This window comes from Melospiza melodia, chromosome 6, assembly GCF_035770615.1.
Source record: "Melospiza melodia melodia isolate bMelMel2 chromosome 6, bMelMel2.pri, whole genome shotgun sequence".
Lineage (NCBI taxonomy): Eukaryota > Metazoa > Chordata > Aves > Passeriformes > Passerellidae > Melospiza > Melospiza melodia.
The window spans coordinates 6,355,869-6,375,556 of record NC_086199.1 but is presented as its reverse complement, the minus strand read 5'-3'; the positions used below and the strand labels follow the sequence as shown (position 1 = coordinate 6,375,556).

The 19,688-nt window shown below is 43.0% G+C and overlaps 2 protein-coding genes across 2 annotated transcripts in view; both read right to left on the bottom strand.

The window, feature by feature from the left end:
* Positions 1-779: 779 nt before the first annotated feature.
* SNAPC1 (small nuclear RNA activating complex polypeptide 1) lies at positions 780-9,852 on the bottom strand. Its single transcript, XM_063159758.1, has 10 exons — positions 9,693-9,852; positions 8,809-8,968; positions 7,671-7,811; positions 7,107-7,211; positions 6,037-6,195; positions 5,557-5,631; positions 4,869-4,931; positions 3,775-3,913; positions 2,615-2,695; positions 780-1,181 (listed from the first exon to the last, which is right to left on the bottom strand). The coding sequence occupies exons 1-10, from the start codon at positions 9,818-9,820 to the stop codon at positions 1,147-1,149; spliced, it is 1,086 nt and encodes a 361-aa protein (XP_063015828.1). The 5' UTR covers positions 9,821-9,852; the 3' UTR covers positions 780-1,146.
* Positions 9,853-13,798: 3,946 nt separating this feature from the next.
* Positions 13,799-19,688, bottom strand: part of HIF1A (hypoxia inducible factor 1 subunit alpha) — a 35,354-nt gene continuing 29,464 nt past the window's right edge. Inside the window, exons 14-15 of the mRNA XM_063159757.1 lie at positions 19,010-19,136; positions 13,799-18,851 (exon numbers count right to left, since the gene is read on the bottom strand). Of these exons, the coding sequence (XP_063015827.1) occupies positions 18,700-18,851; positions 19,010-19,136 (279 nt within the window). The 3' untranslated portion in view covers positions 13,799-18,699. The remainder of the gene's footprint in view (positions 18,852-19,009; positions 19,137-19,688) is intronic.

Genomic DNA, 19,688 nt, shown 5'->3' with positions numbered 1-19,688 from the left:
TCATCAGCTTCTCCAGTGTCCAACCCCATTTTGGCCCATTCCTCCTTGCCAACCAACACATTTAATATGGAAGCCTTTGATAGTAAAACCATTTGTATCTCCATTTAAATGTTTTTTCTTCTAGGTAAGAGCACTTCAATTCCTATGGCCTTTGGCAGTCATACTACCAAACAAATTAATTCAAATTGGGTTCTTTTTGTACTCAAAATCTTTCAAATTTCTAATTGATATTTCCTCTTGAAGAAAAGGACACATCTCCTTTGGCTTTCTTGAAAGAACAGCTGTGATCAACTGGAGAAATTCCAAGGAAAGTAACTCCACATTCCTCTTAAAACTGTTGTGTTCAGAGGGGGATATTTAAGGCTACAGCCTTCCAAGGCTGAGTGACACAAATTCTACTGGTTTCAGTGTTCACAGAAAACATTCCAGCTGATGATTCTCAGTCCATTTGCTTCTTCTGCTTCTTGAACTTGCACTGTTACCAAGCAAATATTTCTCCACGCTGCGCCTGTTCTCAGTGCTGAGATCCATGCTTATTTCTGCACCCACTTCTTTCACTCCCCTCCAATTTATAAAGATCATTTTGAATTCCAGTCCTGCCCTTGTACAGCTTAGGGTTATCTGCAGAATTAATGAACACCCTTTACCTCCTTCCATTTTAATACACAGTAACTCCAGATCTGCTGGAGACAGGGCACAACAAAAAGCTTATCAGCAAGTTCATTTCCACACGTGTGGGATCAAACCATGATAAGCAGTGAAGTTCACACACCATAAAATTGAGCAAGTCAAGCATGAAAAATAATTTATTGTACTAATTTCCAACAGTCAATAACCTTATGGTCAGAGATAAGGGATTACAGACATGTCTTACATGGACAAATATTCTCTGAGCCTTCTCTTTCCAGCTCACCCAGGCCACAGCAACTTCAGTCTCCCACAAGAAGTGTTCACCAGGTGGATAAAGGCACCACAAGACAGGTGAAGTATCCCAGTCACTGCCAGCATCCCTTCCAGCATCACCTGTGCTTCTGGTCCCAGACACCTCTGTTATGTTCAAAGGTATCCAAAGCAAGCACTTGGTGTTACCTCTGACATTTTCATTTTGTCATTAAAATTAACATTAATATTTTCCAACTGGATCCTCTAACGTCGTTTTCTCCTCTTGGGGAGAGATACTTCTGAAAGAAAATAAAGAGAAGGGTTTCTTACAAGCTTTTAAATCCATCTTCCCTCATGGGAGTTGTTCAAGTAGAATGAATTCTATCCAGCACAGGAAATTAATTAGATAAGCTCTTGAGATCCCCTCCCAGTCCCTCTCCCCATGATTTTTAAATATGAAAAAAAATCTTTCTGGATTCTACAGCACACTGTCATTCAAAGTATCAACTGAAATTCCATTAATATTGGAATTGAAAACTTACTCCATCTTAAAACCTTTCTGCTCCTCACCAACACCTTTCAGATTTTGTTGTGAATTTGACAATGGAATACTCACAAAATATCTGAAGAGACTGCTTATGGGGATTTTTAATGCTTCAGAATTTACTGGAAAATTCTGAGAAATGGGAGAATGTTCCTAATTTAGAAAGAAACTTTTTATCCACAACAAGTGGACAAGTGAAGGGAAAGTAAACAAAGTACAATATTAAATGCTCCATGGCACCTTCAATCTGACCATTTAAAACTGAATGAATTCCTAATGTCTACAAATAAAAGTGACCAGAGAATGTAATATTGCTTCCGTAGTACAGGATGCTCCTTTGCTTCTAAAAACAGCAAATATAAATATACAATGTCACCAAAAATGTATTTTAATACATTTAAATGTATTAAATATCCCTTGTATTACATATCCTTCCATTACATACAATTTTGGATAGTAATTTACTACAGAAGGTTTTTTTATACTGAGCCATGTTCTCAAGCAGCTGAGAACAGACCCTTGTTCAGCCTCTGAGTTGCAGAGCAGCTCAGTATCATCCAACATTGCTCAAAACTTACAGTGGAGCTGCTCTGCAGAAGCATCATTCTGCTTTCTTTTTGCTTCCCAATTAAAATTACATTATTTCCAGTAACCTGAGTGACAGCAAAGCCATTCACTGCCCTGCTGCAGTTCCCAGAGTCCTGCCCTGACAATGTCAGATAACCTCCAGCACAGCAGAGGATGCTATTGCTGTGCTGGAGCTCAATCCATGGAACACTGCCCAGCTCAAAGTAAGGCTGGAGAGGAACCTTCCCTCCCCTCAACAAAGGTGAGGGCAGCAAGGGCTCTTCCCTCCAAAGTTCACAGAGTTACCAGAACACTTCTGACCAAAAAAGTCACTTTTCCCTGCACCATGGAACTCCTCAAGACAAACTTGTATTACAGAAGAATAAGATTGCTTTAAACTGGACATAGTGTGTTTTAACTTTGAACACACTATGATGAAATCTATGCAGAAAAAAAATTACTCTGGGGACTTTGCCATGGAGTTTTAAAGTTTCAATTTTCATGCAACAATTTGCAGGCTAAAACCAAAGCTAGCTTTTGCAAGGCAGCAAGACATGATCCAAATATTAAAGGGATATTAAAAAGCAAGTCACTGGTTTGCTGGAATTGCAATCATTGTACCTCCTTCCTCTGAGTCCTCTTCTACAATTATTGGCATCCCGATATGCCGAGTTACAGCTTCCTCTGCCACTTGCTTTTCACCTGCACACAGATTTTGAGGAAAAACTGTCAGCTTTTTTTTGCTTCTGCATCATTCATCCAGCAGTTAAAAGATTGTTCACTGCTGCTCTCCTGAGATGCTGTCAAATGCTGCAGACAAACCTGCTTTTCACAGTACCTTCCATATGGCTCACTAAGAAACCTTCAATAACAAGTAATTAACACTATCAATTTAAAGCAAATTAGTTACCAACTCAGTTCAATAACTCACAATGCCCTCACTGCTCCAAAACACTTCATCTGCTCTTTTAAAGTCAAGCAAAGGCAACACTGCCTAATCCTCATCTCTGAAGAGGGATTCATTTCCTCAGTAACTTTTTTTTCCCTAGCAGAGGCTAAGCAAGTCTGAAAACTGAGTGTGGAACTTTGAAAATAAATTCCCATCTTCAAAATAAAGACAAATGAAAAAGTGAAAAGACAAACGAAAAAGTGAAAAGACAATTGAAAAAGTAAGGGCAATCAAAAAAGTAAGGACAATCCAAAAAGTAAGGACAATTCAAAACCATTTTGCTATTTAGTTTCATTTGAACTGTAAAAATAAGGAGTAAAGAAAAAATTTAGACAGCAGAGCAACTTCTATCAGTTGAAGAGTTGGATATCAGAATTTCCTTAGGAAAAGTACTTTCTCAGTGATCAACAGCAACATTTAACAATTGAAAAAGTAAAGACAATTGAAAAAGTAAAGACAATTGAAAAAGTAAAGACAATTGAAAAAGTAAAGACAATTCAAAAAATAAAGACAATTCAAAAAATAAAGACAATTCAAAAAATAAAGACAATTCAAAAAATAAAGACAATTCAAAAAATAAAGACAATTCAAAAAATAAAGACAATTCAAAACCATTTTGCTGTTTAGTTTCATTTAAACTGTAACAAATAAGGAGTAAACAAAAAATTTGGACAGCAGAGCAACTTCTATCAGTTGAAAAGTTGGCTATCAGAAAGAGAATTTCCGTAGGAAAGGTTATTTCTCAGTGATAACAGAAAAACTTAACCCAGCTAGCAAAGGAATGGATAAATTTTGCAAGCTCCCCAGGCTCATGGAGGCAATGGAGAAGTACCTCTGACTTCTGAAGAACCTCTCCTGGCTGGCTGAGGTGTCCTGCTGCCTTTTTTACTTCGACCTGGAGATTTCCCACAACTGGGCCCTGATTCAGAGGAGTCCAACTGCACTTGCCGATGTCTCCTGGATCTGGAAACCTGAATGACACAAAACCACTGAATTTCTACAGCCAGGTCTTGCTGTGGGTCACTTGACAAACCAGCAGGGACCAAAGCATCAACTTAATGTCAGGGTGGAAAAGGGATAGAAGGGGAAAGAGGGAGGGAGGGCCCTCAGTAGCTGCAGTTCTTCAGTTTTAACAGGACAATGCCCTTCTATGATTTAATGGGTGTATAACCTAAAGTGCAAATAATGAAACATTCATTAATTCCCAATCCATTCTGTTATTACCAACCCATGCCATGCTGCATCCCCCAAGACAAAAGAAACACTTCCAAATCTGCTGCTCTGTAAAGCCTCTTTACCATCATACTTTGCTTCAGTGCCTAGAAAACATCACTGCACATTCACAAGTCTGGACTGTTATAAAATCCAGAGCTGTGTTTCATTCAATGACATGTTTTTCAATATGAGAAATAAATAATAATTAAAATCAATAATAATAAAAATTAATAAATAGAGAAAGGTGAGATGTTTCTCATAGGACTGCTAAGAAAGACAAACCAACAATATTCTTTTAAGGGAGAAGCTACTGAAACAAAGTTTTCAAGAACTTGCAACTGACTTTAAACTCCCAAGTCCCATTTTCACAGGCATCTTCCAAGATTCCAATATCTAAGATACAAAGAATCTGAGCAATTAAACTCTCAGGTATTTTTATACATCTTGTTAAAACTCTATCTACTTAAACAGAGAGGAGATATTAAAAGATATCCTGTAAAGGAAAATCCCCCAAGCACAGGCCTTATCTGCATTGTCCAACAAGAATAAGAGCTTTGGGTTTCCCTGCTGTGTTAGGAAAACAAAAACATTCAAAAACTGAATTACAGAGTGCAGTTTTAACTCATTCCTTTTAGACCAAACATTTACATTAAATTGGTACTTAAAACTTGAAAAATAAAGACATTTCCCATTAGCAATTTTGATACCCACCTCAACAACTGCAGAATAAGACTTGTATTTGATTCTGGCCAGGGCATTTGCTCTTTCAGAACCCTGTAAAGAAACAGGAGTCCAGTCAGAAAACATTCTTATTCTATTCTAGCAGTACTGAAATATTGCATCAGGCAACCACTTGAGCAATAGCTCACTACAGCTGTAACTCCATAATTAGTTCTACAGAATTTCCATGCCACCAAAATGGTGCTTCAAGGAAAAAAAATTTCATTAAAAAGATAGAGCATAATTTTGGTTGCCTTCACTGTTACAAAGCCCAGGAGGATTCAAATTTGAAAATTCACATCTTACCTAAATTCAAAGCAGGTAAGTACAACATGAGACAATTTTGTAGCAAAAAAAAAAAAAAAAAAAAGAATATTGCCTTAAGCTGAAACTCCAGGAGGAAGTGTAAAGGAGTCCAGCTGAGAAAATACAGCTCATTTCCCTCCTCACCTGAGAGAGACTTTTTATGGTGATCATGTAAGAGCTGTCACAGCAGTGAATGCTCCCAGCTCAACAGAAAACAGTGAGAGTTAAAAACAAAACCCATGGAACCAGCACCACCAGCTGTCCTTGAGCTTTATTTTGAGACTATCAAACTTTGATCTGCACTGCTTAGCCTGAGATCTGAAGTCAAAGAATGAACAGATCTGGCCTGTGCAACGCAGCAAAGCTTCCTCACCTCTGATTTTAGCAAAGTCTCCTCTTTCTTTTTGTCTTCTGCTTCAGGAACTACTTCAGCATTTCGGAGTAATTTCTGTGGGGAAAAAAAGTGTTTTTCTTTGAACATCTGTGATATACAAGACAGCTAAAAGCCAAGAACTGTAAAAAACAAGACAAGCATTTACACACATGCCCATTTTCTACATGTCCCTTACACTGTGGCCTTTCTTTGATCCAGAAATGTGTTACAGAGGTATTTAATAAGGTCAAACCATCAGGGCTTCCCTCTCAGCAGTCTGTTGTGGTATCCCAGAGGGAAGACCATCCCCAAGTAATTTCTTCCATACCCCATCCCTGCCTCAGGTTTCACACACTGCATGCCTTCAGTGTCACAGTTCCCTCTCCCTCAGTCTGAGATGCAATCACACCAAGAAATCCAGTTCTTCCATGTTCACCCAACCTGCTAAGGCCCCACAGCACAGTGGTTGGTGGTACCTACCATTCTGTTCTGCTGCCATTCCTGATGTTCCAAGGTTATGTCCTTGAGATTAACCACAAAGTCATCTTTTATCAAGCTCAGGGCCTTGTCTGGCTGGGATTTGTCAGCTGAAATGACACACTTCATTTTCTGGTAGTGGTCGTGAATATTCATCAGTTCCTGAAATTAATTTTTAAAAAGTGTCTTTCAGGAAAAATAAAAGATTCCAGCAGTAAAGCAATATTGGTCCTCAATGTACAAACCCAGAGTATAGAAACCATTCTAAGGAGACCATTGGACCAGGAGGAATGTTAGAAACTGATTGTGGTTAGATTATTTGAGTTTTAGAGCCAAGGAATCCTGCTAACCAGAACCGACCCACCAAATAAGCTAAAGAAGAAAGAGTATCTTATATTATTTAAACCAAGAAGGTGATTCAGGACCACTGTGATTCTGATACTGTGGTTCATTTTCATCTCTTTGGAGGAAACATTTTACTTCACAGATTTCTGTACCACTGCAGTCAACCTTGCTGATACACATTTGAATGAAAAAACCTGCAAAGAAAGTTCTGCCACTGAGTGATATAAGAACCTTTACCTGGCTCTACATAAGAACTTTTACCTCACTTGAATTACTTGGGTTTTTATAATAAATGCATCATATAATAAAAATCAAATGCATTTTCATATAATAAAAACCTCAATGTTTGAAAGGAGAAATAAAGGTGGGAGAAGGCTATGAACTTGCAGATAAGTAAATTCATATTATCACAAGTATCAATCCTCCAGCTGCAACCTGCAGATGTATCAAAACTTTTCCATTTTTCTCTAAGTGACAATTAACCATTTACACCCTTTTACATCTTACTGAGGCAAAACCACAAAACATTAGAGCATATTTCAGTATTGAAAAAGGTACCACAATTCTTCCAAACTAAATGCCACAGTTCTGAGTGTCTGGTAATTACCTGAGTCTGCATTCCACAAAAGAACAAGACTGCTGATTAGAGAAATTACAGCTCTTGGACAACAGAGAAATTAAAACAAAACAAACCCCAATGATTAATCTGTATTTTAAAGTTACTGTACCTCCAATACATCATTAGTGATGAGGCTGTTTACTCTGTTACTTGGGTCCTTAAATTCTTCTTTAAAATCATTTTTCTCAATCTTCTTCTTAGTTCTGTAGGTCAGCTAAAACAAGAGGAAATGTTTGTAACATAAAAGAAAACTTTAAATGGCACTTCCTCCTGAGAATTCCTACTGCATATCCAACAATCAGGAGATGGGAGATACTGAAAGGCATAAAACCACATAAAACAAACAGCTTTGCTGTCACATGCTCAGAGGCAGCACTTTTCACAAGTTATTGTTTAGTTAAGAATTTAATCCAGCCACTAGACTAATTTCCCCAACTGGTAAGACATTTCAAATCCATCAGGAACATCAGAGACTGAAAAACTAAAAACTATTTTCAGGTGAGAAGCATTCAAACATCCTCTAAGCTCTTCATCACCTACCTTTGTAAAGCCACACATACTGCATTTTAAGTGGCCTCAAGGCTGAGCTGACCATGACTGCTGTTGAACTGTCAGGCACTGAAAGATGAGGGTATTTTGTTTAAAAATGTAAGACATTAATGTAATAACTCACTGGCTTTGGCATTGCTGTGAAGTGGAAGGCTCTGGCAAGTCTCAGTCTCCTGAAGATATAGACTGCATCATAGTGCTGGGCATCAAGCAGATCCAGCTGAAATTTCTGGATTTCAGGCCAATGCTTGAGTGCAATTCTGATCTGCAACAAAAGAGTTACATATTGTTAAACCAATACTTCAACCATAAAAATTAACTGAGCTGATTACTGTGATCTACAGTCTGATCTGACTGCAGACAACACCTGCATGTCCAGAGCTGCAGAAAGGATCCCACCATAACATCTGTTATTGCCATCATCATTTTGTGCACCTAAGATCATTATTATGCCACTTCCTTTGGCAGTGACATGGAACACAAGCCCTCTCTGACATTTGAAAACATTCATTCTTCACATTCTGAAGTGTGTGAAAAATAGTCTGCACCTGGGACATTCCCCTTCACTTGTGATTAGGAAACAATAATCACACCAAGTTGTGCTGCCACTGAAATGCTCATAAATGTTTTCTTTCCCTTGTTTCTTCCTTTCTCCACTCTGCCCACTTCCCTTTCTGCTTAACTTTCTGGATAACTCCTGTACCCTGTTACAGCTGTGGCTTTAAAATTGCCTAAATTCATCTTCATAAAAAGTCATTGATTCCTCTGAGGTCAAAATATGAGCCATCATGGCATCATTGTAGACTACTTCTAATTCATTTTGTTAAAGAATTTGGACTCAATTTTGCACGTGCACTCAACATACATCACAGAGTTCCTAAGCAAGCCACTTCTCCTTGCACTGAGTTTGTAATTCCTTTAGATAGTGGTCTCCTACCCTAAAAGCAGCAAGGAGGGTGTCATTCACTCTCTCAACCCTTTTATGAATTCTTTTTCAGGTTAACAGCAAGTGGAAATAATTCAGTCTCCATTCTGTTGGAATTCTGAAGAGTAACTCAGCCTGTAATGGGGTTCACCCTACAGCTGAACAACACATTCTCTGTCCCTGCATTTTCCAGTGGCTTCTAATCTGGTTTTAAGTATTTTTGTGTTGAGAAAGCAAGAGGAAATGCCCTAACCATTTCTGATAACAAAGCAGACAGCAGTGTACCACATATCTTATGCCTAGCATCTCCTGAGAATAAAACCTCAGGAACAATTACCTTTTGTTTTGGCTGACAAAGCTGGGCATTATAGAGCCCATACAGAAGGTACAGAGCACCAACTCGGATCTGGAAGGAGTAGGGGGGAAAGAAGTACTGCTGGGCCACATCCAGAGTCTTCTTTGTGATCTTATTCCTCTCCAAAGCTCTTATTCTACCACTGAAGCAAATAAACAAAAAAAAAGCAGTATGTTAAAACAAGTAAATATAAAACTGCAGGCTTTAGGAGAATCCATAATGCAGAAACAAGCTTTAGATGTTTTAAAAATAGAGAATCATTGGATGTCCTCAGCTGGAAGGGACCTGCAAGGATCACTGAGTCCAGCTACTGGCCCTGCAGAGGATGACCTCAAGAATCACAAGCTGGCAGAGTTCAAGAAGAGTCTGGACAAGATTCTCAGCACAGGCTGTGACCCTTGGGGTGTCCTGTACAGGGCATGGATCCATGATCCGTGTGGGTTCCTTCCAACTTAGGATATTCTGATTCAAACATGCACGCCCTGCGATCACACTTTTAAATCTCCCGAGGATCGCACCAAGCTCCCTGCGGAGCCAGCGCTCAAACCACACACATTCCTAATGCACGAAATACCCCGAATTTAAAACTCTCTTCCATCATCACAGACGGACCGATGCTCCTCTGAACTTTGTTTAGAGCCCAGCCAGGCAACCCTCTCCCTGAGCCAGGCCTGAGGGGGCACACGGCTCACTCACACCTCCTTTAAGGCTGGCCTAGCCCGGGGGGAAACTGAGCACCGGGGCTGCGGGGCTGGCGAGGGGAAGGTGAGGGGAAGGAGAGGGGCAGGGGCGGCTCGGCTCGGCCTGAGGGGCGGCCGGGAGCCATCTCCACCATTACACCATCCCACCATCCCCCTCTCCCTCACTAGAAGATGGTGTGGAAGCGGCGCTCCCTCCACAGCTCGGCGAAGCGCTCGAAGCGGACGGTGTCTGCCTGCTGGAAGGCGTCGAGCAGCTCCTCGCAGTCCTCCTTCAGCCCCGGCACGCCGTCCATCCCTCCGGCTCCGCGCTCACCCCGCGGCCGCTCCGCGCATGCGCTCCCGCACCACAACAGCCGCACGGCGCCTGCGCACGGCCCGTGCCGGGCGGGGCTGGGAGGAGCTGCCCGGGCTGCCCGTGAGGGAGCGGGGCTGTCCCGACCTCGGTACCGGGAGGAGCTGCCCGTGCTGCCCGTGAGGGAGCGGGGCTGTCCCGACCTCGGTACCGGGAGGAGCTGCCCGTGCTGCCCGTGAGGGAGCGGGGCTGTCCCGACCTCGGTACCGGGAGGAGCTGCCCGTGCTGCCCGTGAGGGAGCGGGGCTGTCCCGACCTCGGTACCGGGAGGAGCTGCCCGTGCTACCCGTGAAGGAGCGGGGCTGCCCCGATCCCCTGCACTCCCGCCGCGGTGCGCTCCCTGTGGTGCCGCTCTGTGTGGCGAACCCGTCAGTGACGAGCGCTCGCTCTACCCGCCCTGAGCGCTGTCCCGCTCCCCCACGCCGTGGAGGGAGAGCCCGGTCCACAGGCAAAATGCTCCACAGGCAAAATCCACTCCACGGGCAGCTCCCCGGTGCCGTGAGGAGCTGCCCGTGCGGGAGCGGGGCTGTCCCGACCGCCTGCGCTCCCACCGCGGTGCAGCCCCGGTGCAGTGAGGAGCTGCCCGTGCTGCCCGTGAGGGAGCAGGGCTGCCCGACCGCCTGCGCTCCCGGTGGTGCCGCTCTGTGTGGCGAACCCGTCAGTGACGAGCGCTCGCTCTGCCCGCCCTGAGCGCTGTCCCGCTCCCCCACGCCGTGGAGGGAGAGCCCGGTCCACAGGCAAAATGCTTCTCCGAGCAGCGCATCCCTGGGTGATCCCGGGGCGCAGCCCGCGGGGATGAGCGGGTTCGGGCGGGATGAGTAGCGGCGAGGCTGGTGCCGCTGCACCACAGCCCAGAGATCCCGGGGACGCTCTCGAGGCGCGGGGCTTCACATCCCCGCCCCAGTCCCCACAGGCGCTCGGGGGCCGTGACCCGGCGGGCTCGGGAGCAGCGGTTCCCCCGCGGGAAGGGCGCCCGCGCCGCGCGGCCGTGGGGACGTGACACACCGCCACGCTCCGGTGAAGGGACACTGCCGGCCCCCTGCGCCGGTCCCCGCTGCTCCCCCGGCTGTCCCAAAACCCCGACGGCTGCGGGAGCCCCGTTTCCGCCTGGGCGAGCGCGGCACGCAGGGATAAGCCGGCGGCCGCCCCCCCGAGCGGCGGGATGCCCTGCCCTGCCCTGCCGTGTCATATCGTGCCGTGCCGTGCCGCCCGCTCCCCGCATGCACGGCCACACGTAGGCGGCCGGGGCAGCGGGGCGGGCGGGGAGGGGGCCGCGGCTGCCGAGCCGCACGTAGGGTGGGTGGGTGCGGCCTCGCCGGCGGCGCGGAGCGGGCGGCGGGGGCTCCCCTGCCGCACGTACAGTGAGGGGCCAGCGGCCACCGAGGCGGCTGCCGGGACCAGCGCCGGCGTCGGAGAGCCCCGCACGGCGGTGAGTACGGACCCGCGGCACCGGGCACCGCTCGGGGCAGGGCGGGCAGTGTCCTGGGGAAGCCGGTCCTGGTGCCCGGCAGGCTCCGCTGCCCCTCGGGCGGGTCCCCAGGGGGTTTGAGGACGGGGCTCAGGTTTCAAGGCGGTGTTGCGGTGATCGCCGCTGCGGTCGGGGCTTGGCTGCGGATCGTGGGAGCGCGGCTGGACAGCGGCACCTGCGCCGGGAGCGCTCCCGGGCCGGGTGCCTGTGCACCCACGGGATGCGGGGCTCGGCAGGTGCGGGATCCCCCCTGCCAGGGGAAGCCACGCTTCCTCTACAGCGTGTAGGGAAAGGATGGGCTTGGGATAGAGCCTTGCGTGGTGTCTTTGGGGTGTTTAAATCTGCATGAGTTTTCCCAGCGAATGGGTAAAAAATTCATATTTTGCTTTCTTAAATAATCATGCACTGCAAAATGAGTGTTGAATTCTGCTGGCTACGGTACCGTGATGTTCTCCAGTTCACCAATAGCATCAAGTAATTGATCCAAAGGTCGCTTCTTACAGCGAGGCACATCAAGCTGTCAGCTCCTACAATGTCAGGAGCTCCCACAGTGCTCCAGGCATGCAAGCATCTTTCCATGTTTATTGTATTTCCCAAAAGGTTGCTGGAGTGCAACCTTTAGCAGCCTTTATTAGGAGGTGATTTGCCATCGGCTGAACAGCAGCAGCCTTTGAGCACCACTGGTTGCCAATATCATTGACTATAGGAACAGAGATATTTGCAGAGCTGTTGCATGTGAACTGTACAGAGTTTAGCAGGAGAGCTGCACCTGCCAGGGTTTGGTTTGCAATTTTTTCCTTTTTCTGAAAAGGCACTTTCATCTATCATTTGGATTCATGTTTGGAGAGGTAGGGCAGTGACCCCATTCATCCAGTACCTGACCCTGACTTCAACAGATTGTACTGATTTTGGGACAGAATGCCAACACTGTTAGGAAAACAGATAAAATGTTCTCCCCCCTGCAATGGATTTAAGGATTCAAAGCACAAGTAAGTCAAAAGTGACCCATCATGGAGTGAGTTCACTGTTACACACAGCTCAAACCAAGCCCTGTTTACTTACAGGAGTCATCCCTTCATTTAATAGGAGCAGAGGAGCCTGGCTCTGGAGTGGTGCTGAATTTGTGAAGCTCAGAATGTGTTTTCTGATTTTTGTTTTTCAAACGTGCAGTGAGTGAGGTGATTTCTCAGAGATGATGTTTCAAGGAAAGCTATATGGATTGTTTTTTCCCTAAGGCAGATGGGGCTGCATGATGCAAGATGTAGTGAGGATGAGGCTGTTGTACCAATGTGAATGTGCCCTAAATCTTCCCTTGCAGGAAGTTTGGGTACAATGTAAAGAATGAAAATGCAGAAGAATAAAACCAAGTAACAGGGTCTCTTCATACAATTTCTCTGATGTGGTATATAACATTTAATACACTATCAATTTTTTGACTAATTAATACTCTTCTTCATCACCTGTGTTTTCAGTGTTCCTTCAAATTATTCATTAATACATTTTAGTACAATACCTTCAAACTAAAAGAAAAAATAAATAGATGATGTAAGGAAGAGTGTGCTGGTTACTATATCTTCTTCATACTCAACTACTAAACAAAAGGATGAAATCCTATTTGCTCTATTAATTCCTAGTTTATAAGTTGCAATTTAAAAGCTATTTATCCTGCACTGATATAAACAATGGGTTTTCCAGGTGCATGTGGCACAAAACTTTTTTTTTTAAATACCTTATATGATTGCATTAGAACACATTTTCAAGTTGAAAACATGAAAATAAATCATGAATATATTTTATTAAATAGCTTATTCCACCTTCAGTATGTACAACCTGGCGCATGCCTCCTGCTTTCAGACCTCCCAGCAAGCACAAACATTGCAAAAGCTTTTTAATCTGTGCAGAAGGAAGTGGCATTGATTTAAGGAGACAGCAGGAGTCACAGGTTCTTGAGATATTTGTGTGTACTGACAGCAACTGAAATCACCTGGAGACACGGCCGTGGTTTCAAAGGAGTTTGTTTTGTTACTAAGGGCATTCCTGGTGTGATTAATCAAAGAGGCTCCATAATTGTCCTCGGTCCCTCTGGCTCTGTAGCTGTTGCTCTCTCTTTGGCTTCTTCCAGGAAAAGCTACTCCATCCCCATATCTGACTTGTTAAATTGTATGTTTGACCTCTTGTTCACACTCTGCTTAACTCAGATGGGACAACCCCATGTGAATAGGATTCAGCTTATATATAAATATGATCTATTTATATTATATTTAATACAAAATGTATGTTTTTGGGACTGTGACCATGTCTGCTTGATGCCCAAGTTTCTGACAGCAGGTAGTAAAGTCTCAAACCTGCAAGCAGTTTGTTACTCTGCACAGTGGTTTAGTTCACTTTAAAGTCACCTCCACCTTTTACAATAGGGAAAAGGGACGGACAGAAAGATCACAGAAGTCACAAATTAGAAACAAACCCTCTCTTTTATTGAATTTTATACTGGTACACAATCAAAAAGAAATACAGTCACAAGTACGTCAAAATGTTTCAAGAGAAATATCAATTGCAATACGTTGTACTTGGTTCCAAAAAAGAATTCCATTAAAATATACCACTTCTTCATGAGAGAATACTGCTATTATTCACAAAATCTACTGTACTGTATAAATCCAGCAGCAAACTCTTGAACTTTTTGGTAACTTGCTCAAGGTAAACAGGGAAGCAGAAGGAAAATGATAATTCAATTCTAGAGTTTGGATCAAAAATCACAGTCCTCCAGAACAGATCTTTTCAGGGAGTTAAGTCATAATGGTATTTTCAATGAAAGCTGGACACCCAACTCGTGTGGAATTCCTATGAAAATGGACTTCCTACAAAGTCCTGGTGGTCTGTGAGTGTTTATTTTCATGCTGGACAGTTACAGTTTGAGCAGTGTGCCTTAGTGCAGTGACACTGGAGTGAGATGTGTGCTCAGGTCAGGAGCAGGGCAGCAGGGGAAGGGGACAGATGGCTGACAGGGACAGGATGCTCCCAGGTCCCACCACACTGTCAGGAAAGGTTCACTCAGCAGTGAACAGGGAGAACACTTGCCAACAGACACTGCCTTTAGCTGCCAGTGCTTAGCTGTTTAATTAAACAGCTCTTGAAGTAATGAAACATTACTATTAAATATGCAGTAGTTTAACCTGTAATCATCAGAATTACCTGACCCAACAGTTGTATTTCATTGGAAGCAGAGCTGATCATTCCATCCAAACTAAGCTTTGAAGTCCTTAAAACCCTCATCAGTGTTATGTGTAAATGGTTCTTTTGGGCCCTAATCTGTGATTCTTTAATTCAGTAATTACTTTGGGAGAGTTTAATGTGTGTACACAGATACTATTAAGTTTTGCTTCTCAGGTAAGTTGTTTCCATTTCACCCAAAGGCTTTCAAAGGTCACCAAAGTCCAAACCAGTCTCACTAGGTGGAAAGTATGTTAGCAAGAGGTACTTTGGACTTCAGGCTACCTTCATCTACTCATATCTTGCACCCAAGATAAGTTACTGCACACCCTATGTAAGTGATTTCTGGGGAATTACAGTTGCAGTTAATTGTAACTACTTTCAGGTAAAGGAATGAATTATATCATCATAAATACTACTTTAAAAATTCCTTTACCCTTTAACAGATCATCACTGTTGATGATTAAAACATCAATAAAATCTGTACGTAAGAACAGTAATTGTACTGTGCCCTGAAGAAGGCCTGGCTTGACTACTGCTGTAGTCAGGAAACCTGGAAGGTAACTCTGTTCTTCTCCTCAGTTTACCATTTTCACATAATTAGCATGTTCTATATACAGGAGACAATATTGTATTTACCCACAGTTTATTCTTTACAACAAAGAATAAATCACAGAATGACTTGGGTGGGAAGGGACCTTAAAACCCACCTAGTTCCAAGCCCCTGCCATGGGCAGGGACACCTTTCACTATCCCAGGTTGCTCCAAGCTCCATCCAACCTGGCCTTGGACACTTCCAGGGCTGGGTTATCCACAGCTGCTCTGGGAAACCTGTGCCAGTGCCTCACAATCATTAATTTCCTCATCATTTCTAATATAGTGTCTCAACATTTTAAAAAGCCAGCAAGTTGGTAAAGAAAGCATGCAAGAAGAACACTAAGAAAACACTTAGAAAGCTGTTTATTCTAGAAGCTTGTACTCCAAATTAGCTCTAGAATCCGACTGTGTGTTCCTGGAGTCTAAAGAGGCCAAAACCAAAAAGTTTACCTGGATACCTGAGGGGGGAACATTAGTAAAACAGAAATTTTTAAAAAAGCAACTGAAAGGTGAACTAGGTTTTGCAAACTGGCATCTGCATTTAGCAAACTCTTACAAGGCCATAGAAATTACTGCTCCTTTTCTGTGCCTTGTTCAGTGTCTTTAGGAGGCTTGGGGGGGATTTTGTTAGGTTATTTTTCCCCTACACTAAACCAATACAGCTACAGCAGTTCATCACAGTAATCTAAATATTATTATGCATACTAAATGTTGTTATTATGCATACTAAAAAATGTTAGAATAGAGATTTTTAGGTGAAACATGGCTGAGTTAAATCCACAGCTGCTGTCACTAAGATCAGAGATGATCAAGGACAGGGTGGATGGGGCTCTGAGCAACCTGATCTCATGGAATGCCCATGACAGGGGTGTGGGAACAAGGTGATCTTTAAAGTCCCTTCCAACCCAGGCCATTCTCTGACTCCAGTGGGCTCATGACCATAAATCACATGGGGCACTTCAGTCTTCCTTCTCTTCTTAACACAGATCTTATTTTGAAAACTTTCTGCCCTCTTAGTGCACTGAAGAGGACCTGACAGATCCAAAGAGGTCAGGCTCCTCCAAAACACAGCCAAGAGAGCAGCAGAACACCTCTGACCTGTCTCTTGGAAGTGCAAAGGGATAATCCCCCCCAGGCCAGCTCAAAGTCTGGTGGGGCAGTTCAAAAGTAGAACCCAGCTGCACTTTTCACCTGCCTGCAAGACTCTCACAGAAACACCACATCAATCCATGCAGGGCTAAAGCAGGAGGGAGGCCCTAAACAGCAGGGGCTTCACCCAACTTCACTATTTAAACCTCCTAACTGCTGACACAGGAAGAAATGCCATGGAAAGAATGCCAGCCCAGACACAGCAGGCTGGGAGGAGCTCTGCTGCTTTTAGCCATTAAAAATGCATTAAAAATGTTCACTAGTGAAAACGTTCTCTGCATGAAGCTGCAGATGACTGCCCCACCTTCTCCTCTCTGTGCAGCTTCTACTCAAAACTTTATCAAGTGTGCAACTATCTTCTGCTGCCAGTGCCTTATCATTTTTTGTTAATAGTGTCCTTTTAATTTCACAGAGTTGTGGCAGTTTGGAAAGTGCTCCTTTCAGTGAAACAGTAATTTTAGAGAACAGGTTATGCTTACATACTATGACATTGATTTCAAAACAGTGCAATGAAAACAAAAAGTTTACAACATAAAACCAAACTAACTCCTGTGACACTCCATGGCTGATTACTTATATTGAGATAAGTTTTGTAAAAATAGTTTGGAGAATGCACAGAATATCTTGACCATATTTACACAACACAAGGTTACCAGTAGCATTGTGTTCTATGACAGCAAAATGAGGAAAGTCACTGGGTCAACAGCACAAAAATGTGGAATAACTTTCATCAAGTACCAGCTTAATTTTCTAATCATGGAATTTTGTGATAGATATCCATCTCAGACCAATCACTCCTGTCAATTTTACCTTTTCCTGCTTTCCTGTGTTACCTTGATAAAGCTTCCAGAGACAAGCCTTTAAGCTGTTCATAAAGATGAATTCTTTCTGCTCTAAAGTAAAACAAAGATGCTGCCTCCTTGCTGCCAGGTTTGCTCACTGCTGTGATTACAGGTTGAGAAGTGTAAGGTCTTTGGCGAGTGGTACAACACTGTCTGGGAGACTTCAGGACTGAACAGGCTCAAAGAATGAATGCAGAGATGTTACAATCAAAAGAAGGAAGCAGTAGTTTCCAATCAACTCTAAGTTAAAAAGGGAACACGGATGAACAATAACCACTAACAAAAATATAAATTATCTCATTTCTCTCAGATAACACACTCCCCAAGGGGGCCTGGTCCACATACAGTTTATTGATGTAAGAAAACAATACAGTTAGTGTTAGATCCAACCACAAAGAGCAAAAAGAATGAGTGAATGAAGGTTTTGTACAGTACATATAGGAAAATAAGATGTTTGTGACACTATATATTTCTAAATAAAAAGGCTTCTAAATATATTCAAGTTACTGAAATCTACATGAAAACATATGGATGTTAATAGCAACAAGGTGCATAAAACCAAAACATCAAAATATTGAGCAACTCAATGATGTACTAGATAAAAGTTTGCTAACAATGCAAGATGTTTTACAATCTGCTTGAAATATCACCTATACCACACAGGGTAAGCTGAACATTTAGATTTAAGATCATACACAATATTAGCATTAACTTCAACAACTACAGGCAGGGATATTTTTTTAAGCTGGCAAAGTGACTACTTTAAGAACATCAAACTTTCTCTAAATTGAGAACGTATCCAAAGAAAATGCTGCTAGCCCTTTCCAGATAAAGCCTTTCCTTTGACTAACCACACCCACTGAAGTCAAAAGCATAAGACAGCATTTGAGAACAATTTATATTACAACGTGACTAAAATAATGACATAATCCAGGTTTAAACATGTTTTCATAGGCAAACAAAAGATTCTTCTTAAAAACTAGTTTTTATAAATGCAGAATATATTGCATGAGGAACTGCTGGTATTTTTTAAGAAAATATATTGTGCGATTGTGGCTACAATGCACCGCTGCAAAGCATTGTTGTTTCTTATAAAAACTATTAACATAAAAAACTTACTTGAACATAAAGAGTAAGAGAGCACAAGTCTTCCAACTACCTATGAAAAGCAGGATGGAAGTATTGCCAGTTTTTCCTGTGTTGACATTTTACTAATGATAAGTTTTGGTGACCAACTCCCCAGCCAAAAAATAAATATTTTTTTTTTAATCAGGTGCATATTTCAAAGCTGCTATTGCAAGTGTGTTTTAAATGTAATGGACTTAAAAGTGTATGTACCAAAGAATTATAAAAATGCACTAGAGTTTGAGTTATTGTTACATAAAGAACATATTAAAAAGACTGTCAAAATAAGTAGAAAGGGGATCAAAACTGAACTAACTGAATTAGTGCAGTACTGTAGCCAGGCTTCTAAAATCAGATATAGAAAATATAAATAGACTGCTTTAGGTGATGATTCACCAGTGTCCAAAAAAGGAGCAAGTTTTGTGAAAGCTCAGTTAACTTGATCCAGAGCTCTGAGCAGTTCTTCCCCCTGTAGCAGGTTTCTGTTGCCCTGTATGGGAGCGTTTACTTCGCAGTCGTAACTCGTGAGTTGGGGGAGTCCACTCTCATCCATCGACTGCCCTAGAAGTTTACTTGCTATGTCTAAAGAGGGAGGGGAAGGAGAAAAATGCGCTTTATTCACCATGCTTAACCTCTCCTAGAGCTGTTCACAAGGAGCTATGTGTGGATAGTTTTGGAGTCTCTGTTCTCTTTCACACAGCCCCCTCCACCCCCTGTGCCTAGGGAAGGAAGATACCAACCAGTTGATAGTAGAATGATTGTCTTTTGCTCCACTCCACTGTGATTATTTGTTTTGCATCCCTTTACACGTTTCCAAGCAAGTGATGCATTTCCTCCACGGTCACCTGTCTGCTGGAATAAAGACCCCTAGAAAGAAATAAAATTAATCTTCTTTAGTGAAAATTGTAACTTTATAACCCTCCACATCCCTCTTCCAAATGAACAGTTCCTGTCACTAAGTACTAATATGGCATTGTTACAATTTAAAGTGGATTTGGTTCAGAATTTCCAAGTACACTAACTTGAAAATTATTTAACAGAAAACTGAATCAGGTTTCAAGACCTGACTTCCCTTAGAGAAAACAATTACAAAATCCTGGTTATCATCAGGTACCAGGCTCAAGATTAGCATGTACATGTACACAAACACACCCATTTAATTACCACTGCTCTGGGGTGAGTAAGCATCAGGTTTTCACTGCAGTCTCTAATGGCTTTCTGCACTGGAATTAACAGTGTAGGCAGGAGAGTCAGGAGCCTCAGCAGGCCGATTCTATCTACACATTTAGGATGTAAATTCTGCTTGCACTCCAGTTATTGCCACCAAGCCACCCAACCCAAGCCCTGTGAAAAATGCAGTCCTACACCAGCCTAGTGCAGATATGGCTCCTTAGCATATTGTTTTGACAGCAGAACAGA